The 23,442-nt window shown below is 37.9% G+C and overlaps 1 protein-coding gene across 1 annotated transcript; it reads right to left on the bottom strand.

The window, feature by feature from the left end:
* Window positions 1–476: 476 nt before the first annotated feature.
* CDC16 (cell division cycle 16) lies at window positions 477–21,554 on the bottom strand. The gene is made up of 18 exons (XM_071430716.1): window positions 21,424–21,554; window positions 18,516–18,570; window positions 17,530–17,627; window positions 17,008–17,046; window positions 16,041–16,181; window positions 14,494–14,653; window positions 13,764–13,858; window positions 13,014–13,147; window positions 11,899–11,978; window positions 10,292–10,341; window positions 9,538–9,611; window positions 7,509–7,634; window positions 6,058–6,210; window positions 5,390–5,453; window positions 4,870–4,931; window positions 2,597–2,732; window positions 1,956–2,046; window positions 477–864 (listed from the first exon to the last, which is right to left on the bottom strand). The coding sequence occupies exons 1-18, from the start codon at window positions 21,469–21,471 to the stop codon at window positions 599–601; spliced, it is 1,872 nt and encodes a 623-aa protein (XP_071286817.1). The 5' UTR covers window positions 21,472–21,554; the 3' UTR covers window positions 477–598.
* Between the last annotated feature and the right edge of the window lie 1,888 nt (window positions 21,555–23,442).

Below are 23,442 nucleotides of genomic sequence, written 5' to 3'. Positions count from 1 at the left end.
GGGATTGGTATTGAATTCTGCACTCAATGCAAAGTCCAATCTATATTTTCTAACATATGGAAGGGAAATTTGGGCATCACCCATTCCCTTTGTGGAGCCACAGCACAACTCCATTGTCACTGGGACAGAACCAGACTTCTCTGCACTACTGTCCTGGCCCTCATAGGAAAGCAATGGGATCACCTGGACCCAACAGATTTTCACAGTGAGAGTGTGTGCAATTGCTGATAAAATACAGACTCCTCCCCAAGCTCTTCCTCCCTTGATACCCTTGAATTCCAAAGTGCAGTTGTGTCAAAAACTTGAATTTATCTTCAGTAATGCACAGGCATGTGCAAAATAGCCAATACAGTGGATTCAAACTATGTATATGGCCTACATCAATGCAATGAGGTCTTCTTCATTCAGATGGGGATTCATGAGAGTGCTATCAGGAAAGGAATATTTATAAAGTAAGAACTATAAAACTCCCAGTGTTAAGTACATAGTAGTTTGAATTCATATAAAAAATAGCAAATTCATGAAAGTACAACACCATAACAAAAATGCTAAAACATAGTACACTTAGACAAAATGAGCTCTCTACCAGTATTTATGGTCACGTACTATGGTCTGACATTGATGTTTCTAACATCATATCACTTTCATTCATTTCAATCTCAAATGTTTCTTCCAATGGGCGACTGGTGTCTGTACTTTTCCTTTGATTTGATGTCTCTAATGTTACTATGCCACTTTCATCCAGAGTTTGTCTTTCTATGTCGAATTCTCTGAAATCCCAGGGAGGTGAAATTATGTTCTTTAATGTCTTCACTGTGTGTACATCAAAGTCATAACATCTTAATTTGTCTTTGATCTCTGTTCCTAGGAAAACAGACAAACCAGTAGTTTATTTCAAATGAATACTCCCAAAAAATGTAATCTCAAAGAAACTATCATTCAGAAACTACTATAATTCTCTGCTTTCAGACCATCAAGGGGCTGCTGCTGCTTAATGACTGAAGCTGAATGAGTTGTTCTGAAAAAATCCAGCAGCCTCCTTTCTCAAAAAAGCACAATACAAGAAACACAACTCAGTTTCAAAAGTGTGTTTTGAGAAGTAATTGCCAATTCCCTTCCCAATTCTCCAAGGGGCTTTTTTCTTGTTTAAGTTACACACAGCTTGGTTTGCATTAATGCATATCACATGGCTGCATGGTTCTTCCAGTTGTTAAATGACTACATATGGAGCAAGACAGTATTGAGAAGAAACATCTGTTTCAATTGTGTGAAAAATCTACAGGAAAAGCACTAGAGCACACAGATGGCTTTTACTTTTAAGGCTTCAGCCTTCTTAACATGCTTGACAAGACATCAACTGTGTTCACTACAGATAAATCACTAAGTTAAATGAAGCAGAAATCTATTAAAAATATAGAAGCTTTTTTTGCGGGGAAAATCCTTCATAGAAAATTTAAACCCATGGCAATATAATGTATTACTGTTATGAAGCACTTTTTTTTTTAACCATATATAAAGCTGTATTTTTGTAGTCAGAAGAACCTATCCTGTCTCCACAGAGACAAGTTTTGACAAGGTGAAAATACCTTGCTCTGCAACAACATTAGCATTAGTGGTCTGATTTCCTAACTCCATACTTCTGTTGAATTTTTCCCCCATTCTCTTTGCAATCTAAGATGCTACAAATCAGTATTTTCTATAAAAGAAAACATTGACACCTTTAATGATCAAGTACTTCATCTCTTTATGCTGGTGAGAGTACTGCCATGCTGCTCACAAAAACCAGTGGTCATCTGCTAAGTTCTGACTCACTTAGCCATTAAAAAAACCAACCCAAATAACCCCAAGAAAGACATCCTCTACTTTTTGAGTTAATTACGTGGTGGTAGGCAGTCCTTGACATAACACTCCTCTCAAAGGACTCAATGACTTCAAAAGACACATAAGTAACTTACCAATATAGGCTTCAGAATCACCAATGTACATTTCTATGCAGTGGCCAAGCATTGTGACCGAAAATGTGTCATCCCGCCTGAGACCAAGGGCCTATTGAAAAAACCCGTAAAAAGTATTTAGCATCAAATAAAAACATTTACATCATAAGTCTGCAATGGTTCAGTTTGTTGGTTTGTTGTTCCACAATGCTATCTGAGCATAGTCTTCACTGTAAAAGCAAAACTTTGCACAACCAAAATAACACCATCATATCAACTGGCTGAAGTAGTAAGCAAGGAAAGCACAAAACCAGAAAAGAACATAGATACAGACAGGAAATCATTCACATATGAGCTACAACATATGCTGCTATTTACTTACTGTAAAATTTTTAAGTTGGAAGTATTTAAAATTATTTCAGGTGAATGACAAGCTCACATACATAAAATGTAAATTGCAATTCAAAGTTTGCTGAAGAGGCCATTTTTTACCTAACCAATAAAATATAGAAGATTTAAGAAAAAATAAATTAAGACTATAAAATAAACACTCATTTGGAGGCTGGAAAAAAATGCTGGTTCTTTGCTCCAAACCCAAACCAGAGTGAAAGAGTAAATAACAGAACCTGTGACCAGCCCTTCAGCTGCAGGCAGTTACGTACCGTGTGGAAATAGTCAATGGCACTTTCAAAATTGCCCATGAGGCTGTGTATGTAGCCAATGGCAGAGTAAGTAGAAGCATTCTGAGGGATCAACACCAGAGCCTGGCGATGGTATTCCAGTGCTTCATCGTACTTCCTGTTAGGGGTAAGTACAGGAGAGTATCTGTTAGTAAGCTTCATGGTGAAAGGTGCTTTTACAGTGCCCTGTGGGTATTTTCCTTAGCAAAGCGGAACACAGTTGTGCCAGAAGTTGAAAATTATTGCTTTGCACTCTGAACATAGTAATAGAATGTACAAAAGGCTCATGGATATCAACAATTTTCTTCCTCAGTGTAATTGAAAAATCATTGTTCTCCTTACAAAGGAAAACAGCTGCCTACAGCTAGGTCCCATTTGGAGAGTTTAGCTGTTTGATATGGTAAATTGCTCTAGGTGTTTAATGCTGCTCATTGTAGCACTGGCTTTCTTTCTGTCACTTTCATTTGCCTTCCTGAGGGAGAGAAGGAGCAGTATGAGACTAAACCACACAATTCAAACTGAGACAAGCTCTCTGGGCAGAAATATCACAACCCTTAAGTGCTGCATACGCTAGATATGATAGAGCATCATTTTGCAACATGCTCTATCAGAAAAGGAGGTTTACACATATCCATGATATCTATCAAATACCACCCTGTCTTTGAAAACTGTCTATTAATTACACTGATTATTGCAATTGTTATTTTATAAAACAAGGATTAAATGTACACTACAGCATTACTCTGAGAAATTAAATTGTCACATTTGACATCCTAGTTCTACATTGTTAAAGATAGGTATCACCTGTTTATAAGAAATTTTAATATCTAAATGAAATTAGAAATCTTAAAATGAAATTTTAATATCTAAAATGAAATTATGCAATGAGGAACACACAAAGTTGTTAGAGGGCATCAAGTAACAACTGAGGCAGAAAAATGATGCAAATGTTTGCTTGCTGCACAAGCCTTTCATATGATTTCAATTTCACTTCCACTCATAGTAACTACACATCCAATTGACTACCACTGTATTTGAATATGCTGCTTTGAAATTTCAACCACATAATACTAGTGAGTACACATATATCCAATAAGTTTTTCATAATAGCCACGTTATGTATTACAGACACCAGTAAATTAGTTACTACAGAGTTTTTTAAGATGTGAAAGCATATGTACAGCTGCCTAAATTCTCAACTTGATTTTCTTGGAAGATAGTTTACATGGATGCAAAAATATTTTAGCTTTGATTTCTGAACCTGAGCAAATATTAAAAGTTATACAAAGCATGATGTAAGCAGTTAGTTAAACTACTGTAGAAATTTTAAAAAGACAAAAGTAATTACAAACAAAACAACTATTTGAAAAAATCCTGCAATTATACTCATGAACAGATTTCAGAAGCAGTGCCTTTTGTTTGATTTTGGCATAAAGAGTAACTGTTATACGTCCTTATTTCATCATGAAAATGAAGACTAATTGGCAATTAAAGCACAAAGCAATTACTACCAAAGCCAAAGCAGAAGTACAGCTTTCATCTACCATAATCACATTCTCATTAGCAGCTTTGAAACAAAAATTACAGTGTACACCAATTGAGCAATTAAAACCACTAGAAATATTTTTTAAAAACTGCATTGATTGAACAAAAGAAAGGACTGGTTAAAGTCAGATTAAGGTAATTAATGAGAAAATGTCTCTGTTAAAACTGTTAATGCTTATATATATATGCTTTGTACTTCTTCTATTCATGGAAAGATGAAATGAAATATTAAATAGTTTTGTTCTAAAAAACAAAGTAAGACTCCCTTGCTGTGTTATAATGCCACTGAACATTTCACTTCAGTAAAAAAAAGTGCTAATCCAAGCAATTAATTGGCATAAACCTACCTGTATGTTTATTATGTATTTATATAATAATCAGTGGACATATTTCAGTATGTGAGGACTGGGACAGTGAAGAGTTAAAATTCACACCCATACAAGCCTCTAAAAGCCTCCAACTATTAACCTAATAAGAATCAATAGGTAAAGAAAGGCTTTTACATGAAGTACTTTAACTTTTGTGTAATAAACAGGATTGATTGAAGGGTTGATTAATGTAGTTATGTTCACAAGCTGATTTAGAGAATCTTGTTCTTACAGGGTAATTCTACACTGCTCTCATGTGGTACACAATCTTGGTATAAAGGAGAGAGAAAACACATTTGTGCAGCATTTTAGAGAAATGGAGCTCCAGTAATCTCTGCTTACTTGAGTTTTCTGCAGACATGTCCCAAGTTGTTCAATAAAGGCTCCCACTTATCAACTGTTACCTGCAAAATAATGCAACAATTCAAATAACTGCAGCTTCTGAGACTGTAATTAAATTTTGGCTACTTTAAAAAAAACAAAACATATAAATGCATATGGAATTTTGTTTATGAACAAGAAAAATACAAGCATTTTAAACTCTTAACAAAACACACAAGCTGAAAACATTTATTCAACAACTAATTTTTCTATTTTTTACATTCCCCAAAGCTAATAATATTTCTTTAAAGGGTCAGTGTTATTAAAACTTGATGCAAACCAAACAAAACTTGTTTTCTACTTAACTAGAAAAAGTCAAGTCAAGTCTCAGCCTAGGAGCACTGAAGGCACAGTTTCAAAATAAAATTTACACTGCATTACTTTTATCTTAAAATAAGCACAACATGTTTTGTCACAAGCTATTACAGAATTTGCAGGAGTTTTACAAATTTATGATCTTGCATGTTACTAGAATAAATACCTCATTCCCAATAGCTTTGATTTTCTCCAGTGCATCAAGGAACCACTTTTCTGCAGTTTTCCAGCTAAGGATTGAAGGGGTGGAGGGAAAGAAAAGTAAATTAGTGAAGAGTTTTCATCCGCAGCATGAGAAAACCGTATTTAAGAAAGATTTCTATGATGTTATTTCATCATATGAGTGAAATTAGATGTAAACCCCAGTAATTTACATTTAGCTATATTTTGCATTCTGGCCCTAAGAGCTAACAAAACAAAAAGAAAAATAAAAATCAAAATCAAACTAAAAATATTGGCTAAACAATTCTTATGTAGGTTAGAGTTTTTTCCCCCAGAGTAAATTTGGAACCTCCTGAGCTGACAAAATGTATTGCTGTACAAAATTTTATAGTATGTGTGCAGATAGATGCCTTTTCAGGCATTCAACTACACAATGAGAGGCACGTAGAAGATAGCATCAATCTCTGGATGTTCTTTGAGTATTACATTCTGTTCTTGTTCAATCTTACACAAAGAAGAACAACGTAGAAAGCAAGGGTTTAAGGTGAACACCATCTAAACTATGACCAGAAGACACTATAATTCAATATAAGTACTTCAGATATATTGACACATTACAATTAAGACTAATCCATGTTTAAGATAGTATTTGATCACATTTTGCAAGCTTACTCTCCATTTTGAAATGCTACCACTCCAACTTCGTGCATAACAAAAGGATCTTCAGGTGCAATGCTTAAAGCTTGGCTGAAAAATCGTTCAGCCAACTTGGAGTTGTTGGTCAAACCATATTCCAGTCCAATATAGAGCATAGGCAAATGACACCTAAAAACCATAAAACAAAGTGCATGTTTGTTTTTGTGTGGTTGTCAAGAATGGAGTCCCAAACTATAAAGACATGCCAACTGTTTGCATATGTTTATGTACATCCAAGTAAAAGCTGATTTAAATGTCCTACTAACCTAAAGGGAACTTTAAAAGACTTTACATCTCTGTTTAACAAGAGAATGAATTCCAATAAGTAATTGTAACCTGCTCTGCAATCACATGTATTTTATCAGCACTTAAGTCTAGTTCTGATGGTTTTTTCCCCTAATTTCATTCATACATTTAATTTACAAATAGAATATGGAGGAAGTAATTGATAAAAGGATTACATTTCCCAGTAACCACAATCAAATATGATACTTTTATATGTGATATGACACAATTAGTTCATGACTCATTTTACAACCCCCTCCCACAGCATGAAAGAGCTGTTCAAACTATTAATATGCAGCAATTGATGAGCTGGTATGACAGCTATGATTCACAAATTTCAGGCAGAACTTAGATTACCTATATATAAAACTTGACTTTAGAACTTAGAAAAATAATCACAATAATGCAGTTAAAAGTAGATGGTTAAATTATTGGGGATTTTTTCCCTCCCTGCTTCTCTACCACATAATTGTTGCAAATGCATTGCTACTGTTTAAAGAGATGTATGTTGGAATCCTGGATGCTGAGAATTTTAAACTTTCTGTGTTTAAAGGCACAGACCCACAAGAGAACACTGTATTTGACCTGAGGCTGTGAAGAAGGGTTCCAAAATTGATAGTACTGGGATTACAGCTGTGTGGTTGGTTAGAAGTGTGTAATATCACAGGGTGGAAGACTTAAGAGTTTGGGATTTTAGAATATAGAAATAAATATGAAGCCAGATGGAGGTTTTAGGGTAGAGGCAGGTTGTTCTTTTTTACCTGCTTCTTTCTTCTTCTTCGTGGGTTTGGGTGATGTTTTGTAATTGGACAGAAAAATCCACATTGCGGGCTTCGAGGGATCAGTTATTGGATTAAAAGGGAAAATAACCTAAGTGTCCTTTCTTAATTAGATAGTTTAGTTTTAAAAGACCTTATAACAAGAGATAGTTAGCCATTTTGTGCCTTGCTAATGAAAAGCTACTAAACTCATAGTTGTGAAACTGTTTTACTGATAAGAAATAATAAACACCTGAGTCTGAATGTGAACTACCATCTCAAGTGCCTTCAATCCAGTCCCAGAGAAACCAATAGATGTAAGTCAATATTCTACACCACTTATGGATTCATTTGAATCTTCCCAAATATGATGTTTGTACAGACCCTTTCATGAGCTGTGCAGCTGTGAAGTACGCAGCCATGGCCTGGTCATGCTCACTCTCCACTGCGAAGGAATGTCCATATGCTATCCACGCAGGGCCATAGGTTCGCTCCAGCGTAGTGGCTTTGCTAAAAACAAGAGCAAGTCACAAGCAAACACATCTGAAATTAAACTTCATCTGCTACAGATGTCTACTCAGATAGCAATGCTATGCTACATGGTTAGGTTGTCTATTAAGATAACTGTCAGTAATAACCAGTGATAAACAAAGCTCATTTTAAAAGTTAAAACTATTTTGCACTTAGAAGTATCACACATTCTTGTGAATTGATTTCATTATTTCTGCTACTGTTCACAGACAGGAGGAATTATTTGATATTACTGAACATAAACAATTATATAGTAGGTGGATTAAATAAAATACAGGAAACATTAGCAGTGACTCAAAACTCATTGCAAAATCCTAGCTATACATCTTGAAATAAATATATTCTATCAAATCCAAGTTTAAGAAGCAGGATATGAATATACCAAATGAACATCTAAGTTGAAATTTTGCCATCTAATTGTGCTAGCTTTGAAGAAGATGAGCATTTGTCACATCACAGGCCATGCATCAGGGAAGTATACAAAATGTCACTCAAGTCTTGAGCTGAAAACTGCAACCTGAGCAGCAAAACATCAACCCAGAGACTTCACAGAAAGGTGGAGTTGACAAGAACATTGGAAAGCTCTGTAGATTACTTTCTGAGTTTGAAGGCAAGGGTGTTCATAACTAAACAGCTCATAACAAGTGTGCCCAGTCTTTTCTTAAAAGCTTCTGACATGGAAGTAATACATGTTCCTTAAGTATTCTATCATATTGCTTAACTACCCTTAACAACTTACTTTTTTCCTATCATATAATCTAAATTTTGTCTGTCACAGTTAAACTCATTATTTCTCATGACAGATCCTAGAGAATGGTTTATTCTCCGTCTTCTGAGACAAAACTTTAGACATTCAAACATTTTTATCTTCCACCCATGACAGCAATGAAAGGACTGTGTCTTCAAGTTTCTTTTGTGGAAACCATTGTGTAGCCCACAGCTGTCCCTAGCCTTGTTAGCTTTACACTGTCATTCTTCTCCAAGATATTTAAGTATCTTGTTAGTATTTCACTTTCATCAGTCCTCTTTTCCCTTTTGCCAGAACTACTGTGAATTTTGATCAGAGTACACATCCACAGATACTTTCTTGCTGTCTAGAGATGCTTGTACATTTAAAGATGTTTTTTATTTCAGCACAAAAACCAAATATATCACTCAGGACAGCTACTTCAAGAATTTCACAGTGCTATTTGTAAGGAATTTAAATATTTGACTCATAATAACCAGGCATTTAAAAAATATAAATGACTAATCCATCTTTACATGTATTGTCTATAAAGGTCTCAGGAAAAATTAGTCTTACAGGTTGATTTATGCCCTCTCAGTTTGAGCTTACAGCACCAGAACAAATGCCCTACTTTACAGCAAGGTCCTGCTCCCCAGTGCTGATATTCACTGCACATACAGAACACCTACAGGAAACAGCATTGACCAAACCTAAAAAGCTAAAAAAGCCCACTGTAGCTTGTGCACAGAAGGAACTGGACAGCCAAACATTGGAATTTTCCATATAATTCTTTCCTTTCAGATATGAAACCTGAACCTGGGAGAATGCCTGAGTGTCCCTCAACTGAGAACTGAGGCCTGATCACCCACAGCTGTAGTTAGCTCAGCAGCACGAGTGACTGCAGGGACTACACCTGCCCAGAACAGGAAGGTCACTGCCTAGAGAGACACCACATAAGTCTTCCTCATTTTTAAAGTATCTCTACAGATGAGGTCTAAACTGCTATACCAAAAAAAAAGGGTGGCAATGAAAGTATTTAAATAGCAACCAGTTTATTGAGGCTTCTCTTTATGAGCTTCAAACAATCACAAACATTAAATGTTTATTTAGCAAGTGAGCAGCAGATTCACTAAGAAAAACAGAAAAAAAAATTACCTGAGATATCTTCTAGCATGTTCATTTTTGTGGCCAACCATGAGATAATAGCATCCTACTGCAAACCATGACACCTACACATTAAAATCAAAATAGAATATTATTAGGTACATCACACTTCACATAGTGAAGCTTCAAAAGAGAGGAAGACATAGTAATTAGAGAAGTTAGGAACATTTTCACTGAAATCACAGTCAACTCTTCAAATTATTTGGTATTACAGACAAGCTGGAACTGCTGGCATGTACCTTTCTAACTGGGGCTTACTCAGCCTCATAAAGAGAGCTAAGTGGGAAGCTTACTGCTGTTTTCAATTATTTAATGGTAGGGAATATAAGACAAAGCCAGATTCTTTTCAAGGGTGCAGTGATAGGACAGGAAGCAATGGGAACAAGTTGCAACACAGGAAATTAAGATCAAATGAAAGAAAAGCAATTTTTACTGTGAAGGTGATCAAACACTGGAAAAGGTTGTTCAGAGACATGCAGACATTTATAACTGTAGCATTTGTTTTAAATTATTAATCAAAGTAAATAACTTGCACTGAATACCTTTTACAGGTACTTAACTTTAAGAAAAGAAGCTTGGCATAAGGAAATTACAATGCAGAGAAAATAAAAGGAGTGAACCATTTCTACAAGCTTCATCCACAAACAGATTTTGAATTCCGTAGCTCAAACTAATACATTGCAACTTTTATGTGCTTTTACCGAAAAAAGAAACTACCTAATAACAAAAATTTAGAACAACTTACAGGATTATTTGGGTACAAGTCCACCAGTTTGTGAGAAAGATAGAAAAGTTCTACATAGTGGGAAGAAACAAGAAAAGACAATTAAAACACGCTAAAACACTTAGATGTTTCAAGTCTTTTAGATTTCCATACCAAATATACAGAACATCTAACATTATTAATCCACAAGTGAACAAAATATTTTCTTTTGGTTATAATGCTTCAAATTGCCTCAAAATAGATTCAGTTTTGCAATTAGCCAAAGAAAACCCAACCAAAACAACCCATAAGTCTTCACAAGACACAAATAAGCAGCTCTGTTTCCCACCCTTTAAGAATTCTGCAACAACTTAGGTCATTACCACACAGTAGAATAAATGCCAGTAGTATTACACTTGAATGTACCTTGTCAAGGTAAAACACTATTCAACTTCCTACATCTAAAAGGTATAACATACTGGCTAGATCCATTTCAAAGTAGAGTCCTGTGCATTAATATGCTGAAAATAGGACAAAAGCAAATAAATTATTATATTATTTGGAATAATTCCAAGTGATTACTTTTTTAGTAAAAATAATAATTCTAGTTACTGGAATAACTTACTACAGATTTTCTAATAGCAGCAGTAATCAGCTACAGGATAACAATATGCAATTTCAAAGGAAGTAGCATCAGGGCACGTAAAGTTTCTATTTTTCCAGACCACAGTGCTCTTAAACCAATGAGATTGTCCTGGAGCACTTTGTATCTCAGCCCAGAAAAAAAATCATATTACAATTGGCTTACAAAACATTAACTTCTGTACATAATGCTTCTCAAGGCAGATTTAGAAGAAAAATCAGAGTAGCGGTCCCATTTTCAGATGTACTTAACTGTAAAATAATATTCACTAATCCCCAAGAAGTACCAGCACACCTAATGACCTATTTGTGTACATATAATGCACCATCCCAGGAGACTGCACAGCATATGAGCTCCTTATTCTATTTTCCAATTGATTTTAAAGATATTCAAGCTACTCATTTGTTTTATATGCATTCTGGAATGAGAAAAAGCCACTCCAGCTGCAAATAAGCTATTACTGTAATTCCAATGAAAGTGTTGCATGATTATTAATTTGTTTGAACTAAAGAGAGGCCTTCACAACAGCAAAGGCAAAGAGAGTCTAGAATTTTTTCTATCACAGAATAATGACATCCACCTAAGCATACACAACTGCTCAAGATTACTTTCTAGTTCAATTTATTGTATTTTATTGTTGAGCAGAAAAAGTGCAGCCAGATACTGTACAAATATCACCTGGAAACAGAAATCACAATGACAGGGATGAGGCAGTGTAGCTCACAGGCCTCCTGGCTACACAGCCCAGTGGTTAAAGGACAGCTACACTCATGACCATGAACTCTTTGCACATGTACTTCCCCCTAATCCTGCTGTCAGCTCAGATATTCCCTTCTTTACCAGTTACCACTGTTTTCTGAAACGGCAGGTTTCAAGAGGAGGAAAAATAGATTGGAGTAATTTTTCATATGGTATATAAGGGGGTTTCTTGGCATCTTTAATTTTTTATTAAAATTGGGGCTTTACAGCCTTTCTGTTGAGTTGTGTGAAATGCTGTGTTCCTTACCATTTGCTTTGTTAAGCTCCACAAGTGTCCCTATATGTACAGGTAAACAATTTGCATGGAAGGGGTCTTTTTCCATCACTCTAAAAAAAAAAAAAATTAAAAAAACTGTAATGTACATTTCAAAAACTTTAATGTGTTAAAAGCAAACTGCTTGTATAGCACATAATGTTCCAGTTAGTTACCACTTAAGGCATTGGAAAACTATTTGTGATTAAAGCACAACTATTAACAGCATAATAAAGGTTCTCTTCCGACCAGAAATACAACAGTTAATTTAGCTTAACAAAAGATAGTAACAGAAAATTCTTTCAAGCTGAATATACAATTAAAAAATTAGAATAAAATGCTCTTCTGTTTTGCAGGTCACTTCAAATTTAACCAGCAGACAGCAAACAACATTTCTGTTCATCTTTTCCATACATTTGACAGCAGCTTTAAAACAACAGTCCTCAACTTCCTGAGGTTAACACCAGGCAGGCAGTATGCCTTCAGAATCACATTTAGCTCAGCTGTAAAATTTTGTTTCCTGTGGCATTCAGAAACACATCCATGAGTGCAGACCTGCAGCAGCTGAGAAGCAAACCATGGCAGTGTTCTGAGCCCTCTGACCCCAGCAGCAGCAATGCAAGCCCGTAACAACTCAGCCATCAGATATAGAAATAACAGGCTGGCTTTTAAATTAATAATATCTTTTGATCACTGTCAATAACATTGTAACTGCTAACTGGCCAGAGAAATCAAACTTCCTAACTAACCAACTGATTCCAACCAGTTCATTCTGAAGGCCAAACAAGAAGTAAGCGGAGAGCACAGAAATTGAAGGTACCACAGTAAGGAAGAGGATGAATGAAGGGAAGTTCAGCACAGTGCTGATTAAACTGAGTTTTACCTTGGATACTTCTGATACGTATTATAATTATACCATGTCTAGCCAGACACAAACTACACATTTTAAATACAGGAGACACATATAACACAGGACATGCATATTGCAGTACATATCAAATTGTTATGTGTGTTTCCCCATTGAACAACAATATTTCCTGTAAGTCCAGGCATAAATATTACACCCCACCATATGAGAAAAAAACCTGAAAGTTGCTTTGCACACTTACACTGAAGTAAGCTTATAACACATTTTGAAGTCACAATTGTAATAATGCCTTTCTGCTAGGGATACTACCACATCCAGGTTTTCCTGAAGACCATCTACTGATTCAGGAATCAGTGTTTCACTGGGTTTATTATACTGAAAGACAAAAGAAACAACATTTGAAACAAAAACTAAGCTAAAATCAGATGGAATAAGTATTAATATTTTTAGTCTCAGAAGAATATTTAAGAAGCCTTAAAGTTCTTAAAATTTTTATTTTTAATCTGAAAGTCCATATTTGGTAAAATGCTTCTTTAAAATGTACTTAAAAGCTCATTTAGAACACAAAAGATGTTTGCTATAGTCAATGTGTTTTGTGTAGGTTGTAGAAATTTAAACTGAGCAATATATATTTTTAGTGCTCCTTGTCACCTTATCTTTGGATAAGAATAGTCTGGAATGATGCTCTTATAGCCTAATATTTTCAGGTAACTGACATTTTGCCTACATTGTTAACATGCCTTTTCCCCACCTAGAAGTTCTCAATAAATACATTTTCAAAAACATAAATCAGAATTTCAAGTTGTTACCACAGCAGAAAACAAGTAACAGAAAACTGTTACACTATTGCATAAAGTGAGATGTACTGCATCAAAAATTTTTAAAATTACAAAGTCCATATTCATTTCCATGTTCAGAATAAGCGGGATCCAAAAAAATTTACACCCAAAGTCAAGACTTTCAATGAATTCTCCAGATTTTTGGGACTTACCTTTTTCAATTTATTTTCAAATAAAAAGTGAAGCAATTCCTGCTCTTCTTCCGTACACTGTCTATTAAGAGGTAGAGATTCAAGGAGTTCTTTTTCTATATGAGTTAAAAAACATTGAAATGGTCATATTACAGAAGAAACAGCATGATCCCACATTTCAAGAACTTAGAGATACAAAGGATTTTGTGATGGTCATCCCAACTGCAAGGACTATAACAGCACAGATACACTGAAACAGATAACACTACTAATTTTGGAAATTAAGGATTGATTAGTTATTCCTTCTACACTTTAAAATAAAATGTAATAAAGATGAAATAACACACAATTATTTTTATTTACTCCACATGTCAAATGTTATCACTTAGAATGCTCTATTAACTAATGCCTAAGCAAAGCCCAGGAGGGTTTCATTGGTTCAACGCCTGTGAAATTGAAAACACAGGACAAAACTTTGTTTGGGCTGGGCAGAGCAGAAGAGCTTCAGGAGCTAACAAGCAGGACAGCTGGGTTATTGTGTTTCTTTCAACTCTTAGCACTACAGGACTGAAAAATAAAAGTTCAAATGCAAATTTGTGCAAATCATAATTTTCACTCATTTAATACACTTTCTGTTCCTAACATTTTGGAGTCTGTTACTTGTTGTACTGCCTTAATTTCTATCTAGGAAACCACATCTTGAGAAAGCAGGTAAATTTTACTTGTGTTTGACAAATACTTCTCTCCAGACCTTCCTGTGCTGTCAGCATATGGTGTGATGTTAAAAGATCAAATGCTTCAAAACAGTAAACATCCAGCTTCAAGGCCTCTTTGTAGCTGTAAGTTGCCAGGGTTCTATTGTCCAAAGCATCATAGATCTTCCCTCGTAAAAGGCATATAGAGCTCTTGATCTGGTGGAAAAGCAGGACTGGAGGTCAAAGACTGAGTCATTGTTTGCAATTTAGTTTTCAGCACAAATCAAATGTGCTCCCTGGAAAGTAGAAAGTATTTCATGTATGATAGAACCTGGTTTTCTAGCGCTGTCTTTAAAAAAAAGTTGTCTCTACTATCCCCAAGAAAAATCCAAAGAATTCTCTGTCAGGTTACCTACTGCCAAACAAACACATGCTCAAAATATACAACAGGAGGACAGAGTTTATCTTTTCTAATTCTGGCATCCAGCTCTTTGATACTGAGTTGAAACCTAATTATACTAAATTCCCTTCATATCCAACATGGAGAAATTGTCCCTTCCAAAGGCAATACACTTCTTTGCTGACCATTAAACCACATATTTCATGCAAGACAAGAATGACCACAGTAGAGATGAAAAAGGCCAAATCAATGGACTCAATTGTTCTGAACAAAAAAGTATACCCTTGTTTTCAATCCAAAACATAGATATTAAACAAAAGGAAACAATGAAAGCCCATAATTACCAGTTGTGCTACAGTATTTATTGACTAACATGTTCTTTCCAAATTCCCTTGATGGGTATTTAGTTCAGTCAGAAGGCCACAAAAGTGTCAGCAAAAGAGAAAGTTAATACATTACCCAACTCTATCATCAGACTAAACAGTCCTTTAATCCCCTTATACCAGCACTCAAAATCAGTTCACATCATCAATGTAACCCACTTTGCTACTTCAGTCCTACAGGGAAAATGCCATCTTGTCAATCACCTACACTGTAATTTCAGCTAAGAAATTTTAATTTGTACCTTAGAAACTAACAACTCTTCACAGACTCTTCAGCCTACACACCATATCAATCTCTTTAAACTGTCTCTCTACACAGAATTTTTTTCCCTGAGCTTCAAAAATTTCACTTTCACCTCACATAATTTTCACAAATGTGATCAAAGAATATCCCACTGAGAACAACACTTGAGTGATTATGAAGTATTTCATTAAAAATAACTGGAGGAGAAAAAAACTTGCTTTGTTATCTCAGAACCTGCAGCCCAATTGAAAGCAATGTTAGAACACATGATCAAGAAAGAGCTAAAAGACTGTAAAAACCAATACTAGATCATGAAGTTCCTGCAAAGCATCTGCAAATAATTTATAAGAAGTTGATGAAAAGTACTGTTTATTTTTGCATACTGAGTTATTTTCATACAGGCAAGCTAACACACAATGTGTGACTGAAAGAAGAACGATTTAGCATTTCTGAAAATTATGTTATCTGAAAAAGAAACCTTTAATTCACTTTCAGATTCATAGAGCCATGAAATCACTTTCTGACTTCACAGGTTTTTTTTTCCTACAAAATATTTTTTAAAATAATGTCACTTACTGAGGACTGTGACATCTCCCAGTCTGTGGTAGAATCTTTCAACCCACTTTCATCCTTGAAGTACTTTTCAAAAAGTCGTTTGTTGATTGGCTCCTCCATATCAAGAATATCCAAGGCCTGTTGATGCTCTTTTGCAGCATACTAACCAAATATGTGCATGTAAAAAACAAGGTTTTGAAGAATTTGTACATAAAGCACCAATAAACACAGCATCATGTTTCAAAGGCATAGGTTATAACAACTAGTGTTTATCAGCAGGTTTTTCATGCCTGCATTTTCTTATTCGGCCATTTGTCATTTTATAATTGCAGCTAGCTCTTTTACTGGTCATCTATAATATGCAAAAATTATAAAATTATAAAAATATGCAAACATTATAAAATAAAGCATGTACAGAAAAATGCACTATTCAGAATTATGCAGTCAGAGAAACAGGTATCGTTCTAAAAATAGTTAACATGGGTTTTAATAAAATACCATCATCTTATTCTATAAGCAGAACATTATTTCAAATTTCTGTATATTTAATCTACCAATTGATTCAGTTGTGTCTCTGAAAGCACTGCATTTTACCTTTTATGTATGAGATCTTATACAGAAGTACAAAGCTGCTAACTATAGTTATACCACCACAAATCACATCTCCTCTAGTCAGACTACAACCAACCAAATAAAACTGTAAGCATGAAGACATGAGACAAAAATGGTTCACATTGTTTTCCCACAAAATATTAGAGGAGTATTTCCTGGGAAGAAAGGTCAGTTGGATTTCTTCCAATTAGTGCCACAATGGATACTCCAGTGACCCAACTGAAAGTTAAAGAATGAAATCAACTGTCAGAAAATTTAAATCTATTGTTCCAATGAACATATATATCTACACTACCTATCAGGTACCTAATCTTCCCAAGATGTGTCTTTTATTTAGTTTAGCTTGTTTCCAGTAGAGGTTAAAATGTGTACTCACATGACATCTGGCTGCAAGGTAGCGACATGCCTCATACAACTGAAAGAAAAGTTTCATACACATCAGTTACAAAGAGAGAACATGTTTGCTTACACTGCCTGAGTCCCTCTGGCTCTCTCCCTTTTCAGTAGTATGGCTCCTCCACCACTTTCAGCACCAAAAGTCCTTCCTGACCAAGCCTGTAACACTTTCTCTACTAGTAAATTCTCAAAGGACACTTACTTGACTCTTGTCTTTACCACTCATTATCAGAGTGGAAGGAAAATTGAAACAACTCCATGTGATGTAACAATCCACCTTCCCATATGTGCTGCAGTTATATCCTCAGACCCCTTCTCTTTTCTGTGATCCTGTCTGGGGACAATGCTATAAACCTGACCGATTGAACACAGGGCCTTATGAACTAAATAATGCAGCTTTCTTAATTACTTTTCTTACTGTGGTGGTGAAGAAGTCACTGTAGTTAGCAGCAGAGCCTTAAAACAGGGGTAACAGTAGCCTGTCTTTGATAAAATGACTTACCTTATCCAACTTCCGTGATCGAAGGGCGTGTGCTGCCCTGTGATACTGAGCTGTTAGGTAAAGACATTGGGCCAGCCAGTAGATATCCTGTGGTTCCTCTAAAGTAAAAGAACAAATTATAAACCATTGCTTTACAATACAGCTTCAAACATTTTAATACAGAATGTTCACTTTTGCTTCACTAGAGAAGTATCTTCCCCCTACTCTAGCATCTGACTGAGTTAAAAAAAATTATTTATAAATATGTATAAAGTACTTACAGTATCTATCAGTGAGAGATTAAAATGAGATGATAATCAGATTTTAGCATTAAAGACCTCAAATGGTGCACTTGACAGTGAATACAAAGAATGTCACAATAGAGGTGTGTCACAAGAAGGAGACCACAATGATACAGATTAAAAAAAAATAGCAGTTGCAGATTACCCTGGTCTTGGACACAGGGCAGAAAAAACAACCCATATCTCCCTCAATAAAAAGATTAGAGGGAACCTAACAACAGTGAAGGCACTAGACTTCCATAGCTTGGAGTTGCAATTTCAGAAGCACAGCTTAGTACCCTCCCACCTCACTGGCAACCAAAGCCTTTGTGGGATCAAGTCCCTGGGATCACTTTAAGAAGTGTGAGTGCCAGTGGCCACGGGCAGCATCGACTCCCTCTCAGTGTAAACACACTTTGTACTTGTCACCCAGGCAACCCTGAGTCCTGGGGGAAACCACCATGGTCTCTTGTTGCTCTTGTTTTTTCCTTTCTTAAGTGAAGCAAACCTTAAGGTTTGTTCAAACATGATTTTTAACACAAAGTTCAAAAGGCAAGGAAGATGAGCTCTGCTCTATTTAGGAAAACAGCATTCCAAAGATCACAAAAATGCACTTACACCAAATTCAAAAGGTCAATATTTGGCCATCCAGCACTAAAACCCCACCAAAACACAACACTATCAGAAAGAAGTTAATAAAATACAATGTAAAAAGTGACCACTCACCATGAGAGAGTGAAGCTACTTTGTCAGCCCAAAACAGGGCACTTTGATACTGTTGCTGTAAAAGTATGATAGAAATAATTAGTATTCCTTTGGGGTTGGCTTTTCTGAATAATTTTGAAATACATTGTATTTCAGTCAGATCTAGTATCTTGTGCATGTAGTTTCAATGAATGGTGATTCATATTTCAGATCTTTGTAACATAGTAAAAAATAGTTCAAAAGGGCCAATACTGCAGGTATCTTTGACCAAAAGTTATGTGCTCTGTAAGTATGGCAATAGGTCATTAGCTGAATTGCCATCACTGGAAAAGTAGCAAGAATCCCCATCTCCAGTTAAAAAATGCTACATTTTAGAAAAAAACCCAATACTATATATAAAAAAGGCACCAAAATTACTTCAGGTAACTTCAGCAGCACCAGCTCTGATCAAGAAATGTTCATTCTCCAGTCAAGATGCTTGACCTTCACATAAATCCATAGTGCCTGCATGCATTTCCCCTTTTGCTTGGATAAACATTTTCACTCTTGAGACTCCAGTTTGGCAGAAGTGAGTGAAATAGGTACGAGTGGTGGCAACCAGAGATCAGACAAAAGCAGAATTTGCAGATATATCCCACCGACCCTGCTAAAGTTGCTACCAGATTTGGGGTGCCAGGCAAAAATCTCACAGAACTGGCTGGGATTATCTCCTGAGAAAATCACCAGGCATTCTTGCTTTTCCTTTTTATCCCAGTCCATGCAATGAAGCCTAATACAATTCCCAGGGTATGCTGGACACTTAACAAATACCCTGCCATTGCAAGGATTTGTAAGACTTTACAAGAGCATGTAGCAAGAGGACATTCAGGATTAAAACTGAAAAAGAGAGTAGGTTTAGATGTTAGGAGGAAGTTCTTTGCTGTGAGGGTGGTGAGGCATGGGAACAGGTTGCTCAGATTAACTGTGGATGCCCCATCCCTGGAAGTGTCCAAGGCCAGGTTGGATGAGGCTCTGAGCAGCCTGTTCCAGGGGAAGGTGTCCGTGCCCCTGGCAGGGGGCTGGAACCAGACGTTCTTTATGGTCCCTTTCAACCCAAACCACTCTGTGGCTCTCTGAAGACTGAGCAAGCCTTGATGGCTTCTCTCCTCTCCTGCACCACTGCAGCTGTGGAGTTTGTTCAGAACCTCAGAGGCTGGTTTGTGCTTTTGGAGGACAGGTCTGGCAGTCTGCTCTGACATGCACACACTGATGGTATCCCAGTCCTCATAAAGGACTACACCACCTAAGTGGTCTCTTCTATCATCTGTTCCTACATTTCCTTGATGGGGTCTAATAATACCCAGCAAGTTTGTCAAAGAGAATAGTTTGGTTTCAATCTGCACTCCCTAGGGGGAAAAAATCCACAAAAACCCACAAAGCAACCCCACACACATTTAATAGCTGTCTACAAGAAATGAGATTTAAATTATTACCTCAACACCACAAAAGAAAGGTATAATCCAGGCCTACAAGGCACTGCATGACTTCTGTTGAGCACTTTTACAGTACTATAGGATGACACATTATTACACAAAAAAGCAATTTTATGCTCCTCCTGATGCCCCTTCCTCAGAAGTGCATGTTGTGTGGCAAAACAGCTTGGTGAAACAGTTTAACACAAATGAGAACAGCAAACCAAACCAATCAAACCCACCAAATTCGCTTAGGTCCTTAATCAGCCTTTCAGTCAGACTTGCTGGCCACACAGAGAAATGTCTTTGCTGATTTAAGGGGTGTGCTTTTCTCAGCACTGATGCCTGCACCAAGTCTGAACTGGAAGAAGAGCAGAACAGTTTGATGCTACATTTAACCTAATTTATTTATGCCTTTTTCCCCGTGTGTCTTTTTTTTTTTTTCTTTTTTTGCCCTGCAGCAACATAATTGCTGAATCCATCAACAAATGAAAACAACCCTGCCCTCCTAAGAGCCGTCTGCAGCACTGCAGGAGTGTGATGGGCAGCTTAATCACCAGGTAGGGAATCAGAATGGTCTGGCTCAGAAGAGACCTTAAAGATTGTCCCGTTCTAACCTGCCAGGGCCAGATACACCTTCCACAAGACCAGGCTGCTCAAAGCCTCATCCAACCAGGCCTTGGACACTTCCAAGGATGGGGCATCCAGTTTCAAGTTCCACCCTCACAGTAAGGAATTTCTTCCTAATATCTAATCTAAACCTAACTCCTCTTAGTTTGAATCCATTCCCCCTTGTAACGATCACAGAATCATTAAGGCTGGAAAAGACATACAAGATAATCAAGTCCGAGCTTTGCCAGAACCCACCATACTCACTAAACCATACCACCGAGAGCCATGTCCACTTGCAAGAAGGGTGACTGCACCACTGCCCTGGGAAGTCGGTTCCAATGCCTAATTACCATTTCAGCGAACAGATTTTTTTCTTCTGATGTCCAACCTAACCTGAGCCTGCCCGGGTGCGATAGAGGCCATTTCCCCCTGCCTTAGGTAGAGGCACGGCCCAGCTTGCACAACCCGAGGGCGGGATCCTGCAAATACGTCTTCGCTACACAGCGGCCCCAGGGCGGCTCCCCTACTCCTCCACAGGAGGGAGAAAGCAGGAAAACCCGCCGGGAGGCCCCGGCTCCCGCTGGACACCCACAGGCGGCTCTTCCGGCCCGCCGCACCCCTGTGCGACCGCCGCTCCTTCCCCTTCAGGGAGAACGGGGCACCATCACAAATTCACGGGCACCATCACAAATTCACCATTACAAATTCACGGGCACCATCACAAATTCACGCCCTCTCCGCCGCTGCAGAGGCCGGCACCGCTCCCCGGCCTCTCTCTCTGCGGGAGCCACGCCGAGCGCGGTTTTTCCTCGAGGAAAACCCATGGCCCTGCCGCCCCTTCCCCAGCAGCCCCTCTGGGTGCTCACCTGGTCGATGTAGTGGCGCACTCGCTTCCTGAGCCGCTCCAGGTTCATCCTCCCTCCTTCCCGGTCTCCCTCCCGCGCTGCCCTGGATGCCGGAGCCACCGAGGGACCGCGGGCCGCCCCCGGTGCAGCGCCCAAACCCGCCCCCCGCCTTCCCTCCCTCCCTCCCGGAAACAGCGCCCCGAGCGCGGCGTTCCGGGAGCGCTGAGGCCGCCCGGGACATCCCCCCCACTGCCTCCACACGCCCCTAAATAAACATGTGCTGGGACTTTTCTCTACAGTTCGTACTGTGGAGAGAGAGAAATTTGTGGTGAAGGGCTTCTTCACATTCTCGAAGTGAAAGATTGTCCGTGGAATGTGGCCCGAGGGAATGGCCTGGAGCTGAGTCAGGGGAGGTTTAGGTTGGATATCAGGAGAAGCTTCTTCACCCAGAGTGTGGCTGGGCACTGGAACAGCTCCCCAGGGAAGTGGCCTCAGCACCAAGCCTGACAGAGCTCCAGAAGCTTTTGGACAGGGTGTGTCTCTTGGGGACGTGCAGGGCCGGGGGGGTAGGCTCCATGATCCCTGTGGGTCCCGTCCAGCTCAGCACACTCTGTGGTTCCATGATGTCTCTGCCAGGGCTCCTTCAGGGATCTGCTACCCTGAGAGCCCATTCGGCTGCTGCAGCCTTGTGGTGAAAGTGCTCCCTCAAGACTTTGCAGGGATGGTGGATGCTGTGTCAGGAGGTTTTCTGTGAATCCTGGGTCTCCCAGGCAGTTTTGGTGTCACACATATTAGGGAATCATCCACTAGGACACTGCTGAAACATGTCAGCTTTCACTACTGAAACCCAAGTAATGTAAACCATTAAAATGCCTGATTTGAAATAATTTGGGTGTTGGCCAATACTTCTTGGAGTGGGTATGCATGGGACAGGAGGAAGAATCACCTGTGTTTGCTTCCATGGAGAAGGAAGACTTGTGTCAAGGTTACAGTGTAGAGAAGGCCACGAAGGTGGCAGCTGGTCACCAGCAGACAGTCTGAGGAAAATTGATCCATGCGTCCTCTCTTAAATTACTTGCAGTAGCTGCACTTTGATGTAAAAATGTTTGATTTTAGTGATTTCCTCCAGTTATTAATTACATCAGCTTTTCACCTCACACTGTGTCACCTTTGGGGAACCAATTCTTCTCTGGTGCCATTGAGTGTGTGTGCTGCAGAAGGCAGATATTTGTGCCTGCTGTAAAGCATAAATTTATTCTGGTCTTGTTTGTTTGTTTGTTTGGGGTTTTTGTTTGTTTGTGGTTTTTTTATTTTTGGTTGGTTGGGTTTTTTAAAACTCAACTGCATTTGTAGGACTGCTACTTTTTCATATTTTGGTAACCAACATCTTGGGGAAAGCAAAATCCTTGTTAATTTTTCCATTAGATCACATAATGAAGAAACTAATCCATGTGAGAGTGGTTTCTTTGGATCCAACAGTCATATCTAGTGAGGGTTATTATCACATTCAACTTCCCTAAAGACAACTTCTGGGTGTGCAAATACCTTCCATGGCAGGATGCAATCAAGCTTTTGTACCTACAGTTCTCAGAAACTTGTGGCTTGTAATGAGTACTACCATTCCACTCATTGCATTTGTTGGTTTAAAATCCTCTTTGAAATCAGTATGGAAATGACAGTATATGTATTCATCAGCTTGTTGGTCTGTCTATGTACAACAAAAGATATTGAGTGAGATTTTGATAACATTTAGAAACTGCTGAGTGGTGGAGCCCATGAGTTTTCCTATGTGGCACATTTCCCTCTTTGACCAGGTGTAATAATAACTCACCAGAGATCAGTGGTTTCTATTCAGTGTGAGACATCAAGGTAGCAAACTGCAGTAATTCAGAGAGAACAAGATAAATTTAAAAATCATACAATCATACAATGGTTTGGGTTGGAAAGGACCTCCAAAGATCATCAAGTTCTAACCCCTCTGCCAAGGGCAGGGATACTTTCCACTAGACCAGGTTGCTCAAAGTCCCATTCAACCTGAGC

This window comes from Agelaius tricolor, unplaced genomic scaffold (genome assembly GCF_023055355.1).
Source record: "Agelaius tricolor isolate 1412-34295 unplaced genomic scaffold, bAgeTri1.0.p SCAF_7, whole genome shotgun sequence".
Taxonomy (NCBI): Eukaryota; Metazoa; Chordata; class Aves; order Passeriformes; family Icteridae; genus Agelaius; species Agelaius tricolor.
Note: the sequence above shows the minus strand (reverse complement) of the source record. Positions and strands in the feature narration are given on the sequence as shown.

What these genes read in the sequence shown, in the direction of transcription:
- CDC16 (XM_071430716.1), bottom strand. Translation starts at nt 21,471, where the DNA reads ATGAACCTGGAGCGGCTCAGGAAGCGAGTGCGCCACTACATCGACCAG. An exon ending in TTGAAAATAAATTGAAAAAG is followed by an intron (nt 13,148 to 13,763) that starts GTAAGTCCCAAA and finishes TTTGTCTTTCAG; the next exon opens with TATAATAAACCCAGTGAAAC. An exon ending in CATGCTAGAAGATATCTCAG is followed by an intron (nt 7,635 to 9,537) that starts GTAATTTTTTTT and finishes TCTTGTTTTTAG; the next exon opens with CAAAGCCACTACGCTGGAGC.